Source organism: Rhyacophila brunnea, unplaced genomic scaffold (genome assembly GCF_057557595.1).
Source record: "Rhyacophila brunnea isolate RB1 unplaced genomic scaffold, BYU_Rbru_1.0 scaffold_5, whole genome shotgun sequence".
NCBI classification, from domain to species: Eukaryota; Metazoa; Arthropoda; class Insecta; order Trichoptera; family Rhyacophilidae; genus Rhyacophila; species Rhyacophila brunnea.
The window spans coordinates 11,353,593-11,371,354 of NW_028233170.1; the positions used below are offsets into that span (position 1 = coordinate 11,353,593).

At 30.5% G+C, this 17,762-nt stretch overlaps 1 protein-coding gene across 1 annotated transcript in view; it reads right to left on the bottom strand.

Moving 5' to 3' along the window:
* The window catches only part of wb (wing blister), a 129,541-nt gene extending 112,513 nt beyond the window's left edge, over positions 1-17,028 (bottom strand). The window contains exons 1-2 of the mRNA XM_085955467.1: positions 16,993-17,028; positions 14,676-15,681 (exon numbers count right to left, since the gene is read on the bottom strand). Coding sequence (XP_085811593.1) covers positions 14,676-15,633 — 958 coding nt within the window. The 5' untranslated portion in view covers positions 15,634-15,681; positions 16,993-17,028. The remainder of the gene's footprint in view (positions 1-14,675; positions 15,682-16,992) is intronic.
* Between the last annotated feature and the right edge of the window lie 734 nt (positions 17,029-17,762).

A 17,762-nucleotide genomic window follows, 5' to 3' on the forward strand; every position in this document is an offset into this window, starting at 1 on the left:
CTTGTTGCCAGTGTAGACCCGGCATTAGGCTGGAGTCCTGTCAGCCCCCCCTCCCTTGTGGGGGCCATGGTCACCGTTATTAACAGCATCTTTTAAATATAATAATTCAATAGCAGCGTTATATATATTAGTCAAAACATAACTAAGTACGCGCATAATATTGTACCTAATTCGCGAAGTAATATTGAAAAAGTGTAGAACTAACTTATATATATATATATATATATATATATTCACTTTTAAACAAAGGAACCTATACCTATAGTAGTTACTTTGATTTTTAAATGAAAATAGATTGTTTTTAAATTATGGAACACGGATATAATATAGGCACAATAGATATACTAAAATATTATATATTATTAATAAAAGCAAGGTCATGGACACTTACTTCAAGGCTAACGATTACCTAAAGGTCAATATTTTTATATACCTCCTTCCATATAGGCTCAATAAAAACGTAATTCATTTTTAAATTCTATAAGAAATACATTTTGCGAACATTACGTCTACACAATACATGAATGCAGGAACATATTTTTAAAACTGTGCAAATTTAATAGGATGGTGTGTAAAACAAATATTAAAAGAAAATATTTTTTATCTATCGGTTTAATTTAAGCCTAAATATAGTGATTTATGATACCTAGATTTTTTCTATATAACCAAACTCATCGATTATGTTTTCTTATCTATTTAGACATTTACGAATCTGATAATATTTGTATGTTTATTATTACGTAAGTACAAAAGTTATGGCCGTTTAAAATTGTACCGTAGTAAGTAATCAGGATTGGAAAGATACAAATGTTCGAGGTTTTATTAATTCATGTGTGTGGGTGTTTCGGGAAACTCCCCCGCAGGATCTGAAATAGCTTCGTAGCTAACGACTTCGCGCTTCATCCAAACCACAAACCGGAACGAATTTTGATCGATCGTCCCACTCTTAACAACCAATCACCAGATTTTTTTTTATTATCTTTTCAATCAATTTAATTAGATTTTTCAAGCGGTACAGCTATGATATGTTTTTTGATAGACCTGTATTATGTCACATGTCGTATTATTCAAATTATAATTAATTATATCGTATTTTTTTCTGGCAATATTCATTAATTATTTGCATACATCGAAAAAAATATTAAAAATATTGTGTCATTAGAAAATATAATATCAACTTTGCTTAAATCAGAGTACTACATACCATCAGTACTTGTTGAACAGATAAATTGAATATATTTTGAATTAAGTTGTTTAGAAAATGACGTTATGATACAAAGTAAGTTGTATCGTGATATAATCGTAAAATTCTTACATCGGCATTTCATTGACAAAAATTAACTCAACTTAGTGATAAGGCTGATGGTTGAATTTTTAGGTCATCGACCAGTGGATAGTTTCGTTCACCAATAAATTGATATTTTTCTTATAGCTACTAATGAAACTTCTTCTTGTATTGAATGAGCACAGTAATGTTTGTTCACTAGGATATGACATAAATTAGTAATGTTATTATTACCCTTTAAAGTATGTTTCTTGTTACACGCATGAAATATAACTAGTGTAGGTAGGTACTACACACTACTAGGATATTTTTCATATTGAAGACTGTTATTTTTTGTTTTATTAATTGCATTAATGGCGAAATAGCTAGCGACTCTAGCTTAATTATTTTGTAGAATTCCCATTGTATCTATTAAATATAAACTCCACGGTGGAGTAGTAGGCTTAGCTCTCGTTCCTTAACTCGTAAGTACGGGTTCGAACGTCACCTTTTGAAAAATTATCTGTTGCTATTTCGCTTTGTTTAATTCAGAGTAAGAAGTATGACTTCGATGAATAGCTTAAACTCATTCCTTGTAAAAGAAGTCGGTTAAATAATAGTATGTTTCACTTAGGAGTTACAGAGATAATTTCCTTTTTTTAAGTAATTATTTCACTAATATTATAGTGGTAACTCATCTCCATAGATTCAACGTTTACTGGGATTATACGCTATTTGTAGGTATTCATGATAATTCATTTATACAAAAATTAACAATATCTTAATTTCTAATAATTCTACACTCCTGACTCCTGATTCCCATTAAAAATTTCCACGCCTTTTACTCAATTGTATCTTGGATTTTTACCAGTTATCATTTCCCACATTACATAATAATTAATAATATACATATTAAAAAAAAAACATAAGTATACGTCTATCACATGCAAACTCCCATACCGTAGATTTGATAATAATTATCTTATTATTACATAACCTCATACATTAATTTTGGTATTTCCTCACGATATTAAGTGATACATACAAGTGCTAAATCGATTGCTAAATTATCTACTTAAATTTATTTATAAACGACAAACATAAAGTAATACAAAATACAATATATCAAGTCAGTTAATTGTTGAGAACACTTAAAGTGCAGTGAGAACTACATTACGAATTTGAAGACCTTCGTCCAGATAAAGCGAGGCATCATCTAATCATTGTAATCCAATGATAATATTTATCATCTCAGCTGAGTGGACGCTAGTCAAAAGAAAAGGGTTATCCCACAACAGCTGCGGCTCAGCTTTGTATGGCAAAGGGCACCAAACAAAACAACAGAGCGGCGCTATGCACAAGAGCACCACTCGACGCATCATTTGTATTCGCGATAACAATCTACACCAAACACAGTGACGTATCACACGGATTTCTTATATTAATCATTAGTTTACAAAAAAAAACAATAGTTCTACTAGTTGTTTTTAGAGGTAATTGCGCTTTTGTTTCTTTTAAGGAGTATTTTAACAATGCGCTCGGGCTCGATACATTAGTTGAGTGAGGTATCTAAAAATCTACTATCGTACCGGTGTATCATGACATTCATGACTGCTTGTCAAAAATATGATCTGGCTACGCCCTCCTACGCCACCCTACGTGTTTTCCGCATTCAAACGTCAAATGACATACAGTGTTGTCATCTTATAAAAATTTTCCCGACGTACGGAAATTACAGATATTTTATGTAATTAAAAGTTTTTTTTTTGCTAAATGAAATGACGTTTCAGATAGAAGACATATTCACTCGTAGATTTTCTAATAGGTGTGTAGCTTATCTAATGATTTTATTTTTATTCAAAATTGTTTTGTTTTGATTTTTCCTACAATATATGATAATAATAAAGCATGTTATTATTAATTATAATATCTGATTTTATTAACTCATAAAAATATGTATAAGTACTTAATGTAGTTTAAAAAAAAATTTCATTCAAATGTAGTAAGTAAGAGTTAATATCCATTAAATAAATATTAATAATTACAACCTGAAAAAATTAGTATGTATGTATATTTTTCTCCGGTGATAATGACAGTAATGACTAATGACAATATTTATATTCCCATCCCTAACAACTTCCGGTTTTAGACATGGTATATAAGTCAGTCAGTATACAGTTATAAATTCTGACCCTTAACTAAATTACTATTGAAAATAGTACTATGATATCAAAATTGATATGTCAGCATAATTAAACATTTAATTTTAGTAAATAAGTTACATTTAAAATTAATATGACAAAGAAATTAAATACATGTATACAGTAACTTCAGTATTATATGAATGCTTTTTTAAAAATTCGACGCCATTGATTTGCCTGCTGGGTAAAACTGCATTTAACCACGGCGTAGTTGGAAATAATAAAATTAATGTAAAATACTAAAATGTATGGCAAAAATATAATTATTTACATATAAACAAAATGTCGCCAATGGCATTATTATAACCATTATTAATCTTTCAAGTATATATTGCATGACATCTGTGTACAATGATTGATAATCAATAATCACAAATAAAATGATCATGTAAATATTGCTTATATTTTATTTTACGTATTTTGTTCTTTGCATAGGCTACAGGGTGGGGTTGGTGGCCTGTGATTATATTTATCTAGTCGGCCCAAAATTAAATTACATAAACAATGTTACAACTCAATAAAATTTGAAATAACATTCCACTTGTATATCATTAGAAAAAATCTCTGTGAGATTGATTAGAGCCTACATGGTAAAAGGGGTAATTGTTAGATCATGTTGTATTCGGTGCAAATATTTTAATTATAAACTATCTATCTCGCTCTAAGAGTTAACACAGCCAAGAGAGGGACTTAAAATATAGCACTTATTGACAGTTTAGACCAGGGGTAGTCAACCTGTTCCCTACCCCCGACTAGTGGGCGTTCCAGCTTTCATGGTGGGCGGTAGGGGTTTTAAAAACATTTTCATTATGTTTTCTTAAAATTCCCCGTGACAATTAGATATGCAGTATTCAGTTTCGCAGCATCAGCCTCAGGGATCTCTTTAATAATTTGATTACCTAATTAAATGTAATTTCATCAGACTTCATGCTTCTATGTTTGCAAAGTACCTACAAATAAAAAGATAGATTTAACTAGAGTTAGTTGTTTTTTATAAAGATTTATTCTGCCAAACATAGCAAAACTACTGTGGAACCGGTGGGCGGCTAGAAATTTGTACTACTAACAGAGATACAAAAATGTGCGGTAGTTATAAAAAGGTTGAATACCCCTGGTTTAGACGGTTAAATTATTGTGACAATTAACCGCCTCAATGCATACATATTATGATAAACTACCGTGGATAGCCGCCGATAGCCGTCTTGTGTATGGAATAAACCCACTGATTTTGTTAAAAATATGAGCATCATAGTGAAGATAATACTTACTGATATTGAAATATACATGTAGAAAGAAATAATAATTCAAACTATAAAGCAAGATGCTTGTAACATAATGCTACTTATTCAGTCAATGCGACGTATGTTACATACTTAATGTATGTTCCTTATAGGGTAGCATTCAAAACAACTCGAATCAAATTGACTCATAACATTTATTTATTTTCACTTTACTTTTATTGTATTTCTTTTGATTCTTTCTTATTCGGTCGAGTCTAAAAACAAGTAAGTGCAGTGGGGGCGTTTCGAAAGTGTGGTATCTGTTTAAATAATAATTTATTTCTTCCAGCAATAAAACCGTATCGATTCACTTGTAAATGTCAATCTTTTTTCGGAATGTTTGTACGCCTTAATATCAAAATGATTTGACTCTTTAATGTTTTACGCGAGTAGCGTGACTCGAATGGGCGAGATAATGTCACAAATCCGTGTCGTAAAAAGGCGTTCCGAGAACATTACGTACAAAACGTGTCCACAAAGCGGAAGAATATAAACCGCGTATAAAAGGGCAATTATTTGGGTAAAGGTTTCTTGAAATTTGGGATGAGTTTTATAAAAATAAACATGTTATTATCTGTGAAAGATAATTCAATTGCTACAAGTAAGGGTTGACACGCGAGATCGTTAAATCGATCTATCGGCACCAAATGTAGAACTATTCCATCTGCTATGTGGTAGTTCTTACATTTGATTCCAATTACCAATTATACTTACACAATATTATTTAATTAACTATTTTTTTATTTAACGTATAATTCACAAGATTTAAGAATGTAACATTCTAACTATTGAACATAGATAATTTAACCGATTCAATTTAACTAGAACATACATAGAGTAAAGTAAAGCTTCAGAGTGTATTGAGAGCCATTAGTCAAAATTTGTCGCAATTAAGTATGACGTCTATAGCATAGTAGTCTATGTACATGGGCGCGAAACTCGAGAGATGTAGGTTCGATTCCTGCTGGGTGTCTTACTGTTTAAAAAAAACTATTGGTTATAAATGTTATAATATTTATATTTTATCAGAAGTGTTTTCAAAATAATATATATATATATATAGGTACTTACGTCATATTTACGTTATCAAAAATAAATAATTAAAAAATCTTAGAAACATACAAATTTAAAAAAATGGACCGCACCGGGTTCGAGCTCACCTGCTTCAGTCTTCGGCAGTGCTCTTATTCATTAGCTTATGAATTCATATTGACAATAGTCGCTAAAACTACGATATGTGAAATGTTTAAAATTCTACTAAGAAGTTGTAACCAACTAACAAATATAACAGATGGGTCCATGGAAAGTGTAAGATGTGATTTTAAATCCCACAACGTCCTTTTTTCTCCTCTCCCCCAAAATTGCATATTATTGTATTTAATAACGATATCATATTTTAGGAAATATTCTTGCGTATATATCCGTATGGTAACTTTTATATATTATGATAGGCAGCGAAGTTGAAAAAGTATTACTTATGGTTTTAGCTGCAAGCACTGATAGAAATATTAAATGGCGGAAAGTAAAAATTACTTATAATGCAGCTAAGGCCGCATTAAGATAAAAACTGTTTACAAACCTAAAATAAGTTTAATTAATTATTATTATAACATATCTTTTTTAACATAAATAATTAATATCTCTAACGACTAGAAAAATTCTTTTTGAAAAAAATACGACGCCCAGCGGGACTCGGACTAGCGCCCCTGGAATTCGCGCTCTGTGCTCTATCAACTAAGCTATATGCGTCCTATCCAATTGCGACGGAATTAGCAAGTATATTTTACAGTACTCTCTGAAGTGCTTTCTAAATTGCATTAATTTCTGTAATGAATGTTGAATAAAGAATAGTTTAAATATTATATGTTTTTAATAGTACCTACTTACTTTTGTTATAAATATATAAACTATATGAAAGTATTAAGAGTGATTTAAGTAGATTGAAATATCTAAGTAAGTATATAAATTTATGAAAACATAGGTAAATTTAATTGACTTATTTTTGAAAAGGGAAGTTTTTAGAAATTTGTTATTAATATTATTGTTGATCTTTTATTCTAAATAGCTGTAGGTATTGATGATTGTACATTTTGTATCAGTTAACAATGTCCGATTAAAGCAGGCAAAACCGGTCCTAATATTTATTAAATATTATGGAATAAGTATTAAAAATTTATATTATTTTAGTATAATGTCTTTCCACCAATAAATTATTGACAGATAACATCATTAAAAAAAACTTTTTTTACCTACAGAAAAAGACGATAATATCTCCTTTCTAATTCACTATGTACAGTAGTTATAATATTATATTATAAGAGGATATTGAGTAGTCTGTTAAAGGATTCATATTAAAGTCAATACTTACTTTGAAATAATAACTAGGCGTAAAATGTAGTAAATAATTACCCACTTTTAGAATTTCCATCACGATATTCTATACAAGTAATTTAATGCTTTATGGATTATTTATGAATAAATTATTATAACACTTGCTTGAAAATATTAGAAAATCTAGCAAGGCACCAATAGTTATATTTAAACCTACACATATCGTTAACACAAAGATACTATATAATATTATGTCTATACCTATAGTATGTACGAAATTCTCCATGATGTATCATCAAAATGTCACTAGTAAAGGTTTAAGTACTTCCATACGGAAGTGGGTTAACATTTGTTTGTATAAATTATATCGTATTGCATTACTTACATGATTTCTTATTTTAGAATACATAATAATATACCATACACCACAAAATAAGCAGTTGGTGAAACGATTTGTGCGATCCTACGGGAAATATATAAATTAATTTATATTTATTACTTACGTTGTTTATTATACACATATTTATTTCGTAAGCTTATTTACATATACCTACCAATAGTAATAGTAGAGACGTACGTATTAAAATTTTAAAAAAGTACCTACCTACTTAAATCATTTGTATTAACAATAAAACTGTTTTTCTCGGAACATAATCTCAATATTATGAATATAATAGTTATATATTGTAAAAACAGTAGTAGATTATTACCGAAACTTTGTGTATTTGATTGATGGCTACGGTGGCCATATGTTTTGGGGAAAAAATAATGCACAGGTCTAAAATAGTAACAACATGTCGTGCAGGGACATTTTTTTAAAGCCTAAGACTGATTTTAATTTTAAATATTCTTAAATTCGAGAATTTTTTGAGCTGGAAATCTTAAAAATATATCTTAGAATAAAATGCGAGAGCTATGTCTACCGACCTACTAATCGAGATTTTCAATTTCTGAATAGGATCTAAGAAGTTTTTTTATCGTGTCAATATATACCTACGTAATATAATTTTTACTTTTTTAATCTTTAAAAATGAAGTTTTCGAAAGAAAAACAAATCTAAATGATAACGTCCTAAAATAAAGGATGTATGTAAATATATGGTATTTGTAGGCTTATACGCGGAATTATAATTCTAGTATTACGATTTGAAATGTAAATTCGTTTGTTTATTATGCTATACAATTCCAAAGAATTACATTGCACTCGTTAATTCCTCGAACAAGAGTATCTAACGTAGATTACCATGGCTAATATGATGATTGTTTGTCATGCAGTAGGTACCGGGATTTAAAGAATACACTTATAATGCATGTTTATCTCCGTTTCCTAAGTTTCTCTGGTGATAATAGGAATATTAACTACATGGTTTCACATCAATGAAAATTATAATATAGTCAGCGATGGGATTTATATAATATGTTTAAGAATTCTACCCTTCTTAGGAAAAAGTCAGTAACTGACTCTAACACACTTTCGAGATAAATGACATAATGTGTTTTTTCTCAAACTTTAGTACTGTGAATTGATAAAAAAAACGGTGGTCATTTTTATTAGTAGGATGTTAAAATACAAACAAAGTAATAATAAACAAGCAGTAACTGCAATGAATAGGTGCAATTACTGCCGTTTTGCTAAAAAAATGTATTATTTTAGAAGATGTCAATTTTTTCACTAAGGATTTTAACGTTATTTTAGTAAAGTGAACAGAATATAATGCTTTCAAAATTACCTAACGGATGGCATTCATAACTCAATTTAACAAATTTTACTTGAAAGAGTTACTGCCTTCTTCCTTAGAAGGGCAGTATTGTAGATAAATGAATAGTAATATTATTATGATCAAGCCCGATTTGGTTTTTTAAAATAGCAATGAAAAACCGTTTTATCGACGAGAGTCAAATTAAATACATACTAAAAATTTTACTGCATTTATATAGGGAAGTACAGTATACACGTATGTTTTTCCCAACTGAGCCTATTTTTTTTGAATTATTAACCATGTCATTGATTTTTCGTACAAGGTGGTTGTTAGTAATTTTGAGCAATCACAAACACCCAGGCTTTGAGAAAAACACATAAATATTGTGTCCTCACCGGTAACCGAATCCAGAACTCTCGGGTGGACGGCCAGCCATCTGAGCCTATTATTTTGCAACATCACGAAATCTTATTCATTCGACAACATATATTATTAAAACAAAATCATCCAGTGGATTGCCCATCATTGGTTTAATACAATAAATTATTCTCACGACACTCTGATAATTAATTTTATACAAAAAATACGCGATTGCTAAATAATTCAATTTCCATCAAGAATTGGCCATTTATTGACATACGTGTAGGGAGGAGGGAGGAAATGCCAATAGAAATGGCGTATTTCAAAAAAATACTACCTTATTCTTAGGTCAATAATTATTATAAAGCAAATATTATTCGTAGAATGTTTATCACATTTGAAAGGTCAAAGACATAGCTTATAATCAGTATCTTTAAAATTATCCTTAAATGTGTAAATCTTGTCCATTTTTTGGATAATAAAATGCCTAATTCTTGTCAAATTTGGGATCACAGAGATTATCAATATAAATTTTTATTGTAAATATTTCACTATAATAATGTTGACATAAATTTTACTAATGGTTTTCATTTATAACCATTTTTTAAATAAGTTAATAAAATTTCATTTGTTCACTCTATACTTAAATAAGGAATTACAGCAAACACCTATATTCACTTGTTTTGGAAATCTTTCATCCATATTAAGAGCCCACGTGCGCCATGTATGTCAAAATGGAGATTTTATGCTATTTTCAGAGCATAAGCCTGGACATTCCTTAAACGTTGTAGATAATCTATTTATATAATTTTGAAGCCTTATTTAAAAATCTTAACACCACTGCACATGGATGTACTGAAATATGATTATATTCTAAAACATTAGAGCGAGAGGCTTAAAAGAATACTATTTTATGTAATAAAAATACTTTATGCAGTCATCAAATGTTTAAAATAAATATAAAGGATAATGATGTAAAAATGATGTAAATAGATTATCTACAACGTTTAAGGAATGTCCAGGATCATGCATTGAAAATAGCATAAAAGCTCCATTTTGACGTACGCTGAGCATGTGGGCCGTTAACATGAGTATGTATTCTGACATGATGAGTTATAGTTGGTATGTTTTATATACAATTGTTTATATACATACATTTTTAATCAAACATTGATAATTTACGTCGAAGTTCAATCAATATACGGATGAAATTTCAAGCGAAAAAAAAATGTAACTTTTTTTTTAAATAATCAGTTAACTCTCAAACCTCAACAACGAACGACAATGGAAATGATAAAGAAATACCCACTGATTTATAGGTATATACACATAAGTATTATATAATAACTTACGTATTCTATCAAACGGTTCCAAATTTTGACAAGTAAGTATTGAAATTATTATAAGACTCAAATCAATAATACGATATCGAAGTTAGTAGGTATTTTGTTGGTGAAGATTTTTATTTTTAAGATAACTACCTACTATTAAAAGTTAGTGTTGGTGGCTACTCCCTGTTTCTTAAGCATTGTAAATATATTTTAAAGATTGTGAGCATCATTGTACTTATTTATTATCAATAATGTTGTGTAAGGGGCATGACTTTCGAGCATATACGCAGATCGAGCTTTAGTTTGAATGGGAATCATTTAGTTAGAGCTTTATCATCGATTGTATTCAGACTATCAATTTGTTTTGTTTCATCGAATATCCATTGTTATTTCGATTTAATTGTTTTACTTTATTTTCGAGCCACCATTTACGGACCCATTGTTTGAACATGACTTTTATTTGTTTCTGAGGTAATACGAATTGATTATAAACAATTGTAAAAAAATAGCGTGGAAATAATAATATCACCCGTGGCGTCGCGATGCAATGGTGATGTTACTAAATTCTCAATATCTAATGAAGGAAATGCTAATTTTAATAATACTGCCATAACAATTATATCTCGGATAGCATAATTATTAGAATTCACTCGTATGCATCACAGACGGATTGTTAAGTTAAATCAGTGGTCAGCAAGATACGTGGGTAGGTACACTGAACTGCCAGTATTGGACACACCGCGTGCCACTGAAAACAAACAAATTGTACGCACATTTCCGAATTTTCTTCAGTTAAACAATTTCAATACCATTTAATAATAATATATTAATTTCATCATAATGAATGTTTGGTCACAGTAGTACGTGGTACCGACCGGTAAAAAAATGGTGACTTTATTTCAAGTTTTAGTTATTATGTGAAGAAATAAACAGTGACATACAATATTTTGGAAAAAATATTTTTCATTAAAGAAAATACTGAACTATTCTTAAATCGTCATTAACTTAAATATAAGCGGTGGCACCTAATTGGCATGCAAACACAGTTAAATGATAATAGCACTCATCCGTACAGTGCAAGATGTGAGATGGGATCAGAACATAGACTATATCGACTATATCTACACTCGATCAAACTTTTTTTCTATAATATACCTAGTATGTTTCTGATGTTTTGAAAATTCATTTTTTTACATACTATATTGAGTGTCAAATTTCAAATTTAAAGCGTTCACGACATGGCGTAAATGAGTAAAAATGTACATGGAAGCACACCGAGTGAAATAATTATAAGTAGACTCTATATTAAAAACTTATAAAATAACGTTCACCCAAACTTATAGTAAGTAAACGTAAGTGGAATATATCAATATCCGAAGCGATTTGATTAAACATAGTTAGTTCTGCACCTTGATAGAACAAACAATGCATGCTACCGAGTTTTTAAAATAATCATCAGGGACACATAAGTCAATACTGCTAGTACCTACCAAGAATGGTTACATGTAAATTGTACGTAAAACATTTCACCGTGAGACAGTTTGCCGTGAGATTTTTTATCGGAAAGAGATGACCGTACGGTCTCCAATTTTATTAGATTCACTATGAACATTAATTCAATTTACATAGCTGATTTTGGCAAAATTCCTAACCTAACGTAACCTAACAAAGAATCCAGTATATCAGCTACTTTCAAAATTTGTTTGCTGTTGGCTTCCTGTAAGTAAACCGACAAAAATCGTGTTTTATTTAGACATGAATTTTATGTCAGTACGACCCAAAGATGTTGGACGGTCTTTAATATATGGTCATTTATTTCCGATACAACATTTCACGGTGAAGTGTGAAACGGCGAACTGAATACGTACAAGTTTCCGGACACGAACAAGAATGGCAGAGTTTCCATTTTCACAGCGTAGGTATAAGTCAGAAAATATGTAGTGTAGGTATAGACATCTTTTAATTTTAATAAATTTTTATTCATTTATTTCTCTTATCTAGCTTATTTTCTTACCCTATTTGGTATATTTTTGTGAATGAGAGTTGACAACACTGCTAATGCTACTCTCAACATTTTGAATATACCTATGCTTACTTACACCTACTTATAAACTGTGTCAAAATGATAAAGACGGGTATCACGTTACTATATTAGCGAAGTAAAATACCTAGTTCGTTGGCCTTATATTGGTTTGGTATTCAAGCAGATAAGGGGCGGTTCTATAAACATTGTTATCGGTGTTATCAGAGGGTTTTTTTTATCATCAGCTGTTGCATGATGCTGTACGGAAGCGGGGTTTATCACACCAAATTCGCAGTGACGATTTTGCGGAAGCACGTCACCCACCGAAGGACAACCGGAAGTGGTATAACACAGTTAAACGTGATAATATCTCGAATTATATTGAGATAACAATAATACTATAATGCCGAAAATGTGACCAAAATAAAGTCTAGGTATATCAGATTTACCAACATAAATCGTCTATTGAGGGGTGACACTTGCTAATATGTGATATACCATTCAGTTTTAATTTACTACGAGCTTAGTTCCAAATTCGAATAGTGGACAATTTATGTCATTATGATATAATATCAGCTACTTAGTAATGAATACACATTATTTTACCATAATAAATACCAGTGGCGAAGGGCGCCTGTTGTAGGTCCTAGTACAGACATATTTACACGATATAAATTTAAATTTTGTTCATCTTCAGTATTTTACTAATCGAAAAATAATATATTATTAAGTATATGTATTTTTTTATAATAGAATATATTTCATGAAAAAGAACAACAGGCACTCAAATAGAAATATTAAGTAATTTCCAACCGTGATTCGAAGTCAGGCTATAAAATTATACTATCTCGGTAGTTTTGTCGAAGAGACCATTTCAGATCTGATCTAGCATGAAAAAAATAATGAATAATATATTATAATATTGTCAATATGTCAGGTTTTTATAGGTATATAATATAGTCTCGGGTTTTGAAATGTTGTGCTTGTGTTTTTATAATACATATGTAAGTAATCGTTTTTATACACTGTAAAATGTACCAAATTAGTTGTAGCCTTTGTAAAATTGTGTTATATAACCTCGTTAAGTATTAGTGGAATTGCTACATTTTGTTTGATTGACCAAGTCCTACAGACAGATGTCATTGGATTTTTTTTAGAATATAAAATTTAATAATGAAGATATTATTCAAAACGTATTAAAACAATTAAAAAAATATTTTTTATTAAAATGGCAAGATTTAAATAATCGTTGAGTACGAAACCTTCACCACTGATAATTAATTTAATTTGCATGTTTGGCAAGGATATAAATAGTCACAAGGATATAATCATGCTTACAATAAAAATAGTAATTTATATTGATTTTATATGTACAGTTTATATGTTACTATTAGGTAAGCAATACTTGACTATGCTTACTAAAAAAACTATTAATGCGATTATTCAGCGATTATACGATGATGGCGTATATACTATGATGAATTTATTAATGTTTTGCATTCACAACCTGTTATATCGTAATTGTATATATCGATTAAATGAGTAAACTTAGATTTGAACATTTTAGCTTTTGGTTTTATAGTTCCCAAATAAACAAATAATATACTTATTTATAAATTAAAAACATCGTTGATATTGTTTCTATTAATTCATAGCTAAAGTCAATATTATATATATATCTTCAAAGTAGATTAAACATTATAATCTCAGATTTATGCATAACAACCCTACACTATAATATTGATTTAAATGATTTTATTTAATACTTAACTACCCTGTAAATGTCACTAGTGGTTCACTGAGAGAAATTAATAAATATTATTATTAAATAAATAACAATATATTCACTACATTTTTTTTAATAACAACGGAATATATAACATTATTTCTAGCTTGACGTGTATCATAATTTAAATAAAATTATGGGAATCGATAATATCAATTATTATTAATCTTGTTCGGTTAAATTTTAAATATTTAATTGACATAAAGTTTATCTCTGTAGCATGCTTATTAAAAATAAAAACAAATCAAACTGTAAAGCTAATTATAATTCCATTCAAAAACAGCAGGAGAATAACATATGGCTACCCTCCAATATTATACGCAAGATTGTAAAACAATTTAATATGATTGCTATAACAGGAAAATAATTATTAATACATCTTACATTTGAATATTCTTACCGTGTTTAAGTCCAACCCAGTTTTTACTCCAGGGGCCATACGATGGGCGAACTCTTGGAAAATATACTTGCGGAGGATAGTTACATGCAGGCGGAGGATAATCACAGCAATCCAGAGGATAATAAGAGTAACGAATAATGCCAGTAGAATCCACGTATGAATACCTTTTTATCCTATCACTGGGAACTGCACTGTTTGAGTTTATTTTTATTTCAGGCTTTCGTGTACGTTTTCTATGTCTTTTGTGATTTTTATTACTTTTCTTGTTATTAATATAGTTTATATATTTTAATGGTGGTCCATGTTGGTGGCGTAATCTTCGTTCACGTCCAGCATCACGTCGATTTCTAGCTAATGCGTGAAGTTTTTTCATTGTTTTTAAAGGCGAACTGTCAAATCGTAAATCTTCGTCGATATTCGGATAATTTTGATTTACTTCAGTGGCATCTTCGTAATCTAAAGTTCCGTCTGTATTTTCATCACGGTTTATGTCATAGTAATTTAACCCAGGAAGTAAGTCAGGCGATTCGTCGAATCGGGTATCTGACGATAACCCGTCTTCAGCATTGATTGAGATTTTAATTTCGTCTGATGGTCGGTTGTAATTATCAATGTTATCGCTTGCACGCGATCTGTATTCGGGAATATAATGTAATCGCTCTTCCCCACGTTCAATTTGATCGTACTCTCGGGTAGCCGCGTCCTCTTTTGGATGTCGGGGTCGACTATCGCTCGGGAGGTCGCCTCTTTCGTTGGGTCGCTTGTGTTGTGACGAGGTCGCGTCGATTGGGACTTCTTTGACAGGGGGCTGGACTGCTTTTGATGTTTCGGAGAACATTAGCCACCCCGTCGCGAGTAGCATCGCCAGGGCAGACAGGCGGAGGGCGAAGCCCTTCCATGTCGGTCTCTGATTGTTTTTATTATCACTGTGCTTTAAACTCGTACGTTTCATCGCCATTTCATAATACAAATGATTTTAACTGCTATCTTTAACCCATCTTATATCCTGACAAATTTCAGAACAAAATTAATGTATTTAAGAAAAAAAATACTCATTAACAAATACACCATTTGTCACTAATGTGTAACATCAATATTTATTTGTAGAAAAAAATTGTTTTAAACACCTAGTTAAAAGTGTTGATAATTTTAGAAATATTTTTGACTTAATATAAAGTACAGCTGATTATAATAACTCCTACAGGATAATATGTATATTTATTATATCATATATATATATATATGTAACTATTCTATTGGTAGTTATTAGCCATTACGTTAAATTTGCCCTTATAAAATAAATAACTCTTACTCTGTAAGATAAACTTGCTAATAGTTGTGCAAATATAAAGTAAGAAAAATATTTACTTAATTTTTTTTTAAATAAAGCATAGCAACAGTGCTAAAAGTCGAGTAAGTAAATGACATAAGGAACGCTTCTCTATTTCATTATACATTCAACTTGCGTCTGATGATAAAACGCTCGAAAAACAACGTTTGAAAAATACAAGATTATTAATAATGTAAAAATACTGGTTTCGGCATCGACAAACCTTCGGCGGTGATTTAAATGTATTAATTCTTTTGGTAGCATTTTTTTAAATCCACCCACGTATTGTATAAGTTTTAAATGAATAAGTACGTAATGCCCACGTGTTGTATGTAATCCAGTAGTAGAAAATGAAAACGGTTTTGATATCTGTGATCTGGTTCACTCAATCAAACAGACGATAACAGTGACATATTGAGCTTTCATTTTAAAATAATGTCGTTTGCCCACATTACAATTACAATTCAGTTAAATTTAACTGACTTTATGATAGTTTTAAACGGTTATTAGTACATTGTTTTATAGTAATGTACTTAAATTTTAGTAGTTTACCAGTAGGTATTATATTTAAACGACTATTATGCTTCAGTATGCTAGGTTAAATTAAAAAAAAATATCTCAATTCTTATTTTGCAATGTTAATTGGAAACATGTTATTGTTTAACTTTTAATTGAAAATGTTTAAATACTAATAAGTTTTATTTATTATTTATGCATAAAATTGCTATTTGTAAGTAGGTAGGTACATATTTTTAATATCCAAAAATAGACACACGCATTTTTAAAGTGATACAAGTGAACCATAATTTATGTACACAATTCACAAAGAAAACACTGATATCCTTATGTTGCTATCTTGATCGACAATATTTGCACACCAAATGAGTATTATCACTTAAAGAATGTTAAAATTTTGGCGCCTAGTACAGTTTACACAAAAGTAAATTAAAACGTATGAAAAAAATATAATAAACCATTTTTACACACAGTTACTGTAATAAATTGGATTTCGAACTTATTTTGAATTGGGGGTATTTAATTATGGGCGTCGATTCAACTCGCGGACTCGACGTCTAATTTTGCGGCGCCGCGGCGCGCGTGTCGTGCTCGAAGGCTGAGTGGAGCGCGTGCAATCCGGCCTGCGCCCATCGCCCGACTGGTTCGCTTGAATCTTGAATCACTTGACGTCGTCGACAGAGAGCCCATGCAAAGCCGGTGCTCCGTCCTGTGATTTCCTCCAGATGCCGAAGGGGTCACGACGCCCCCCGTGTCCGATAAGTTCCGCAAACAATCGCATTCTTCCGGGCCGCGGCTCCAGGCCGAACGCGCGCCACCGATTGTGCAGAATGCAGGAATGGCGAAACGGAATCAATAATGAAATAAATTGGTGAAATGCGTGACAAAACATGCGATTATTATTGCTTGGGAATGTTCTTTGTCAAGATGAAAGGTACGAATAGACATCCGTGGCTAGCCAACAAAAAAATAATACCGAAAAACATGTTTAATCAATTTATTATGTACATAAACATGGATTTTAATCATTCTGGCAATTGATAGTTACGCATCTCTTTAAAATGACTAAAAAGAACACCAGAAAAATGTTATTATACACATGTAAAAGTATTGCATCGCGTATATTACAAAGCCACTTAAGTAAATTTTGTTTCAATTAACTGATAATACTTACAAATTTATCTACTTCCATTACCATATTAACAACGGAGTCCATAAAAGGATTGAGTTTTTACAAAGTA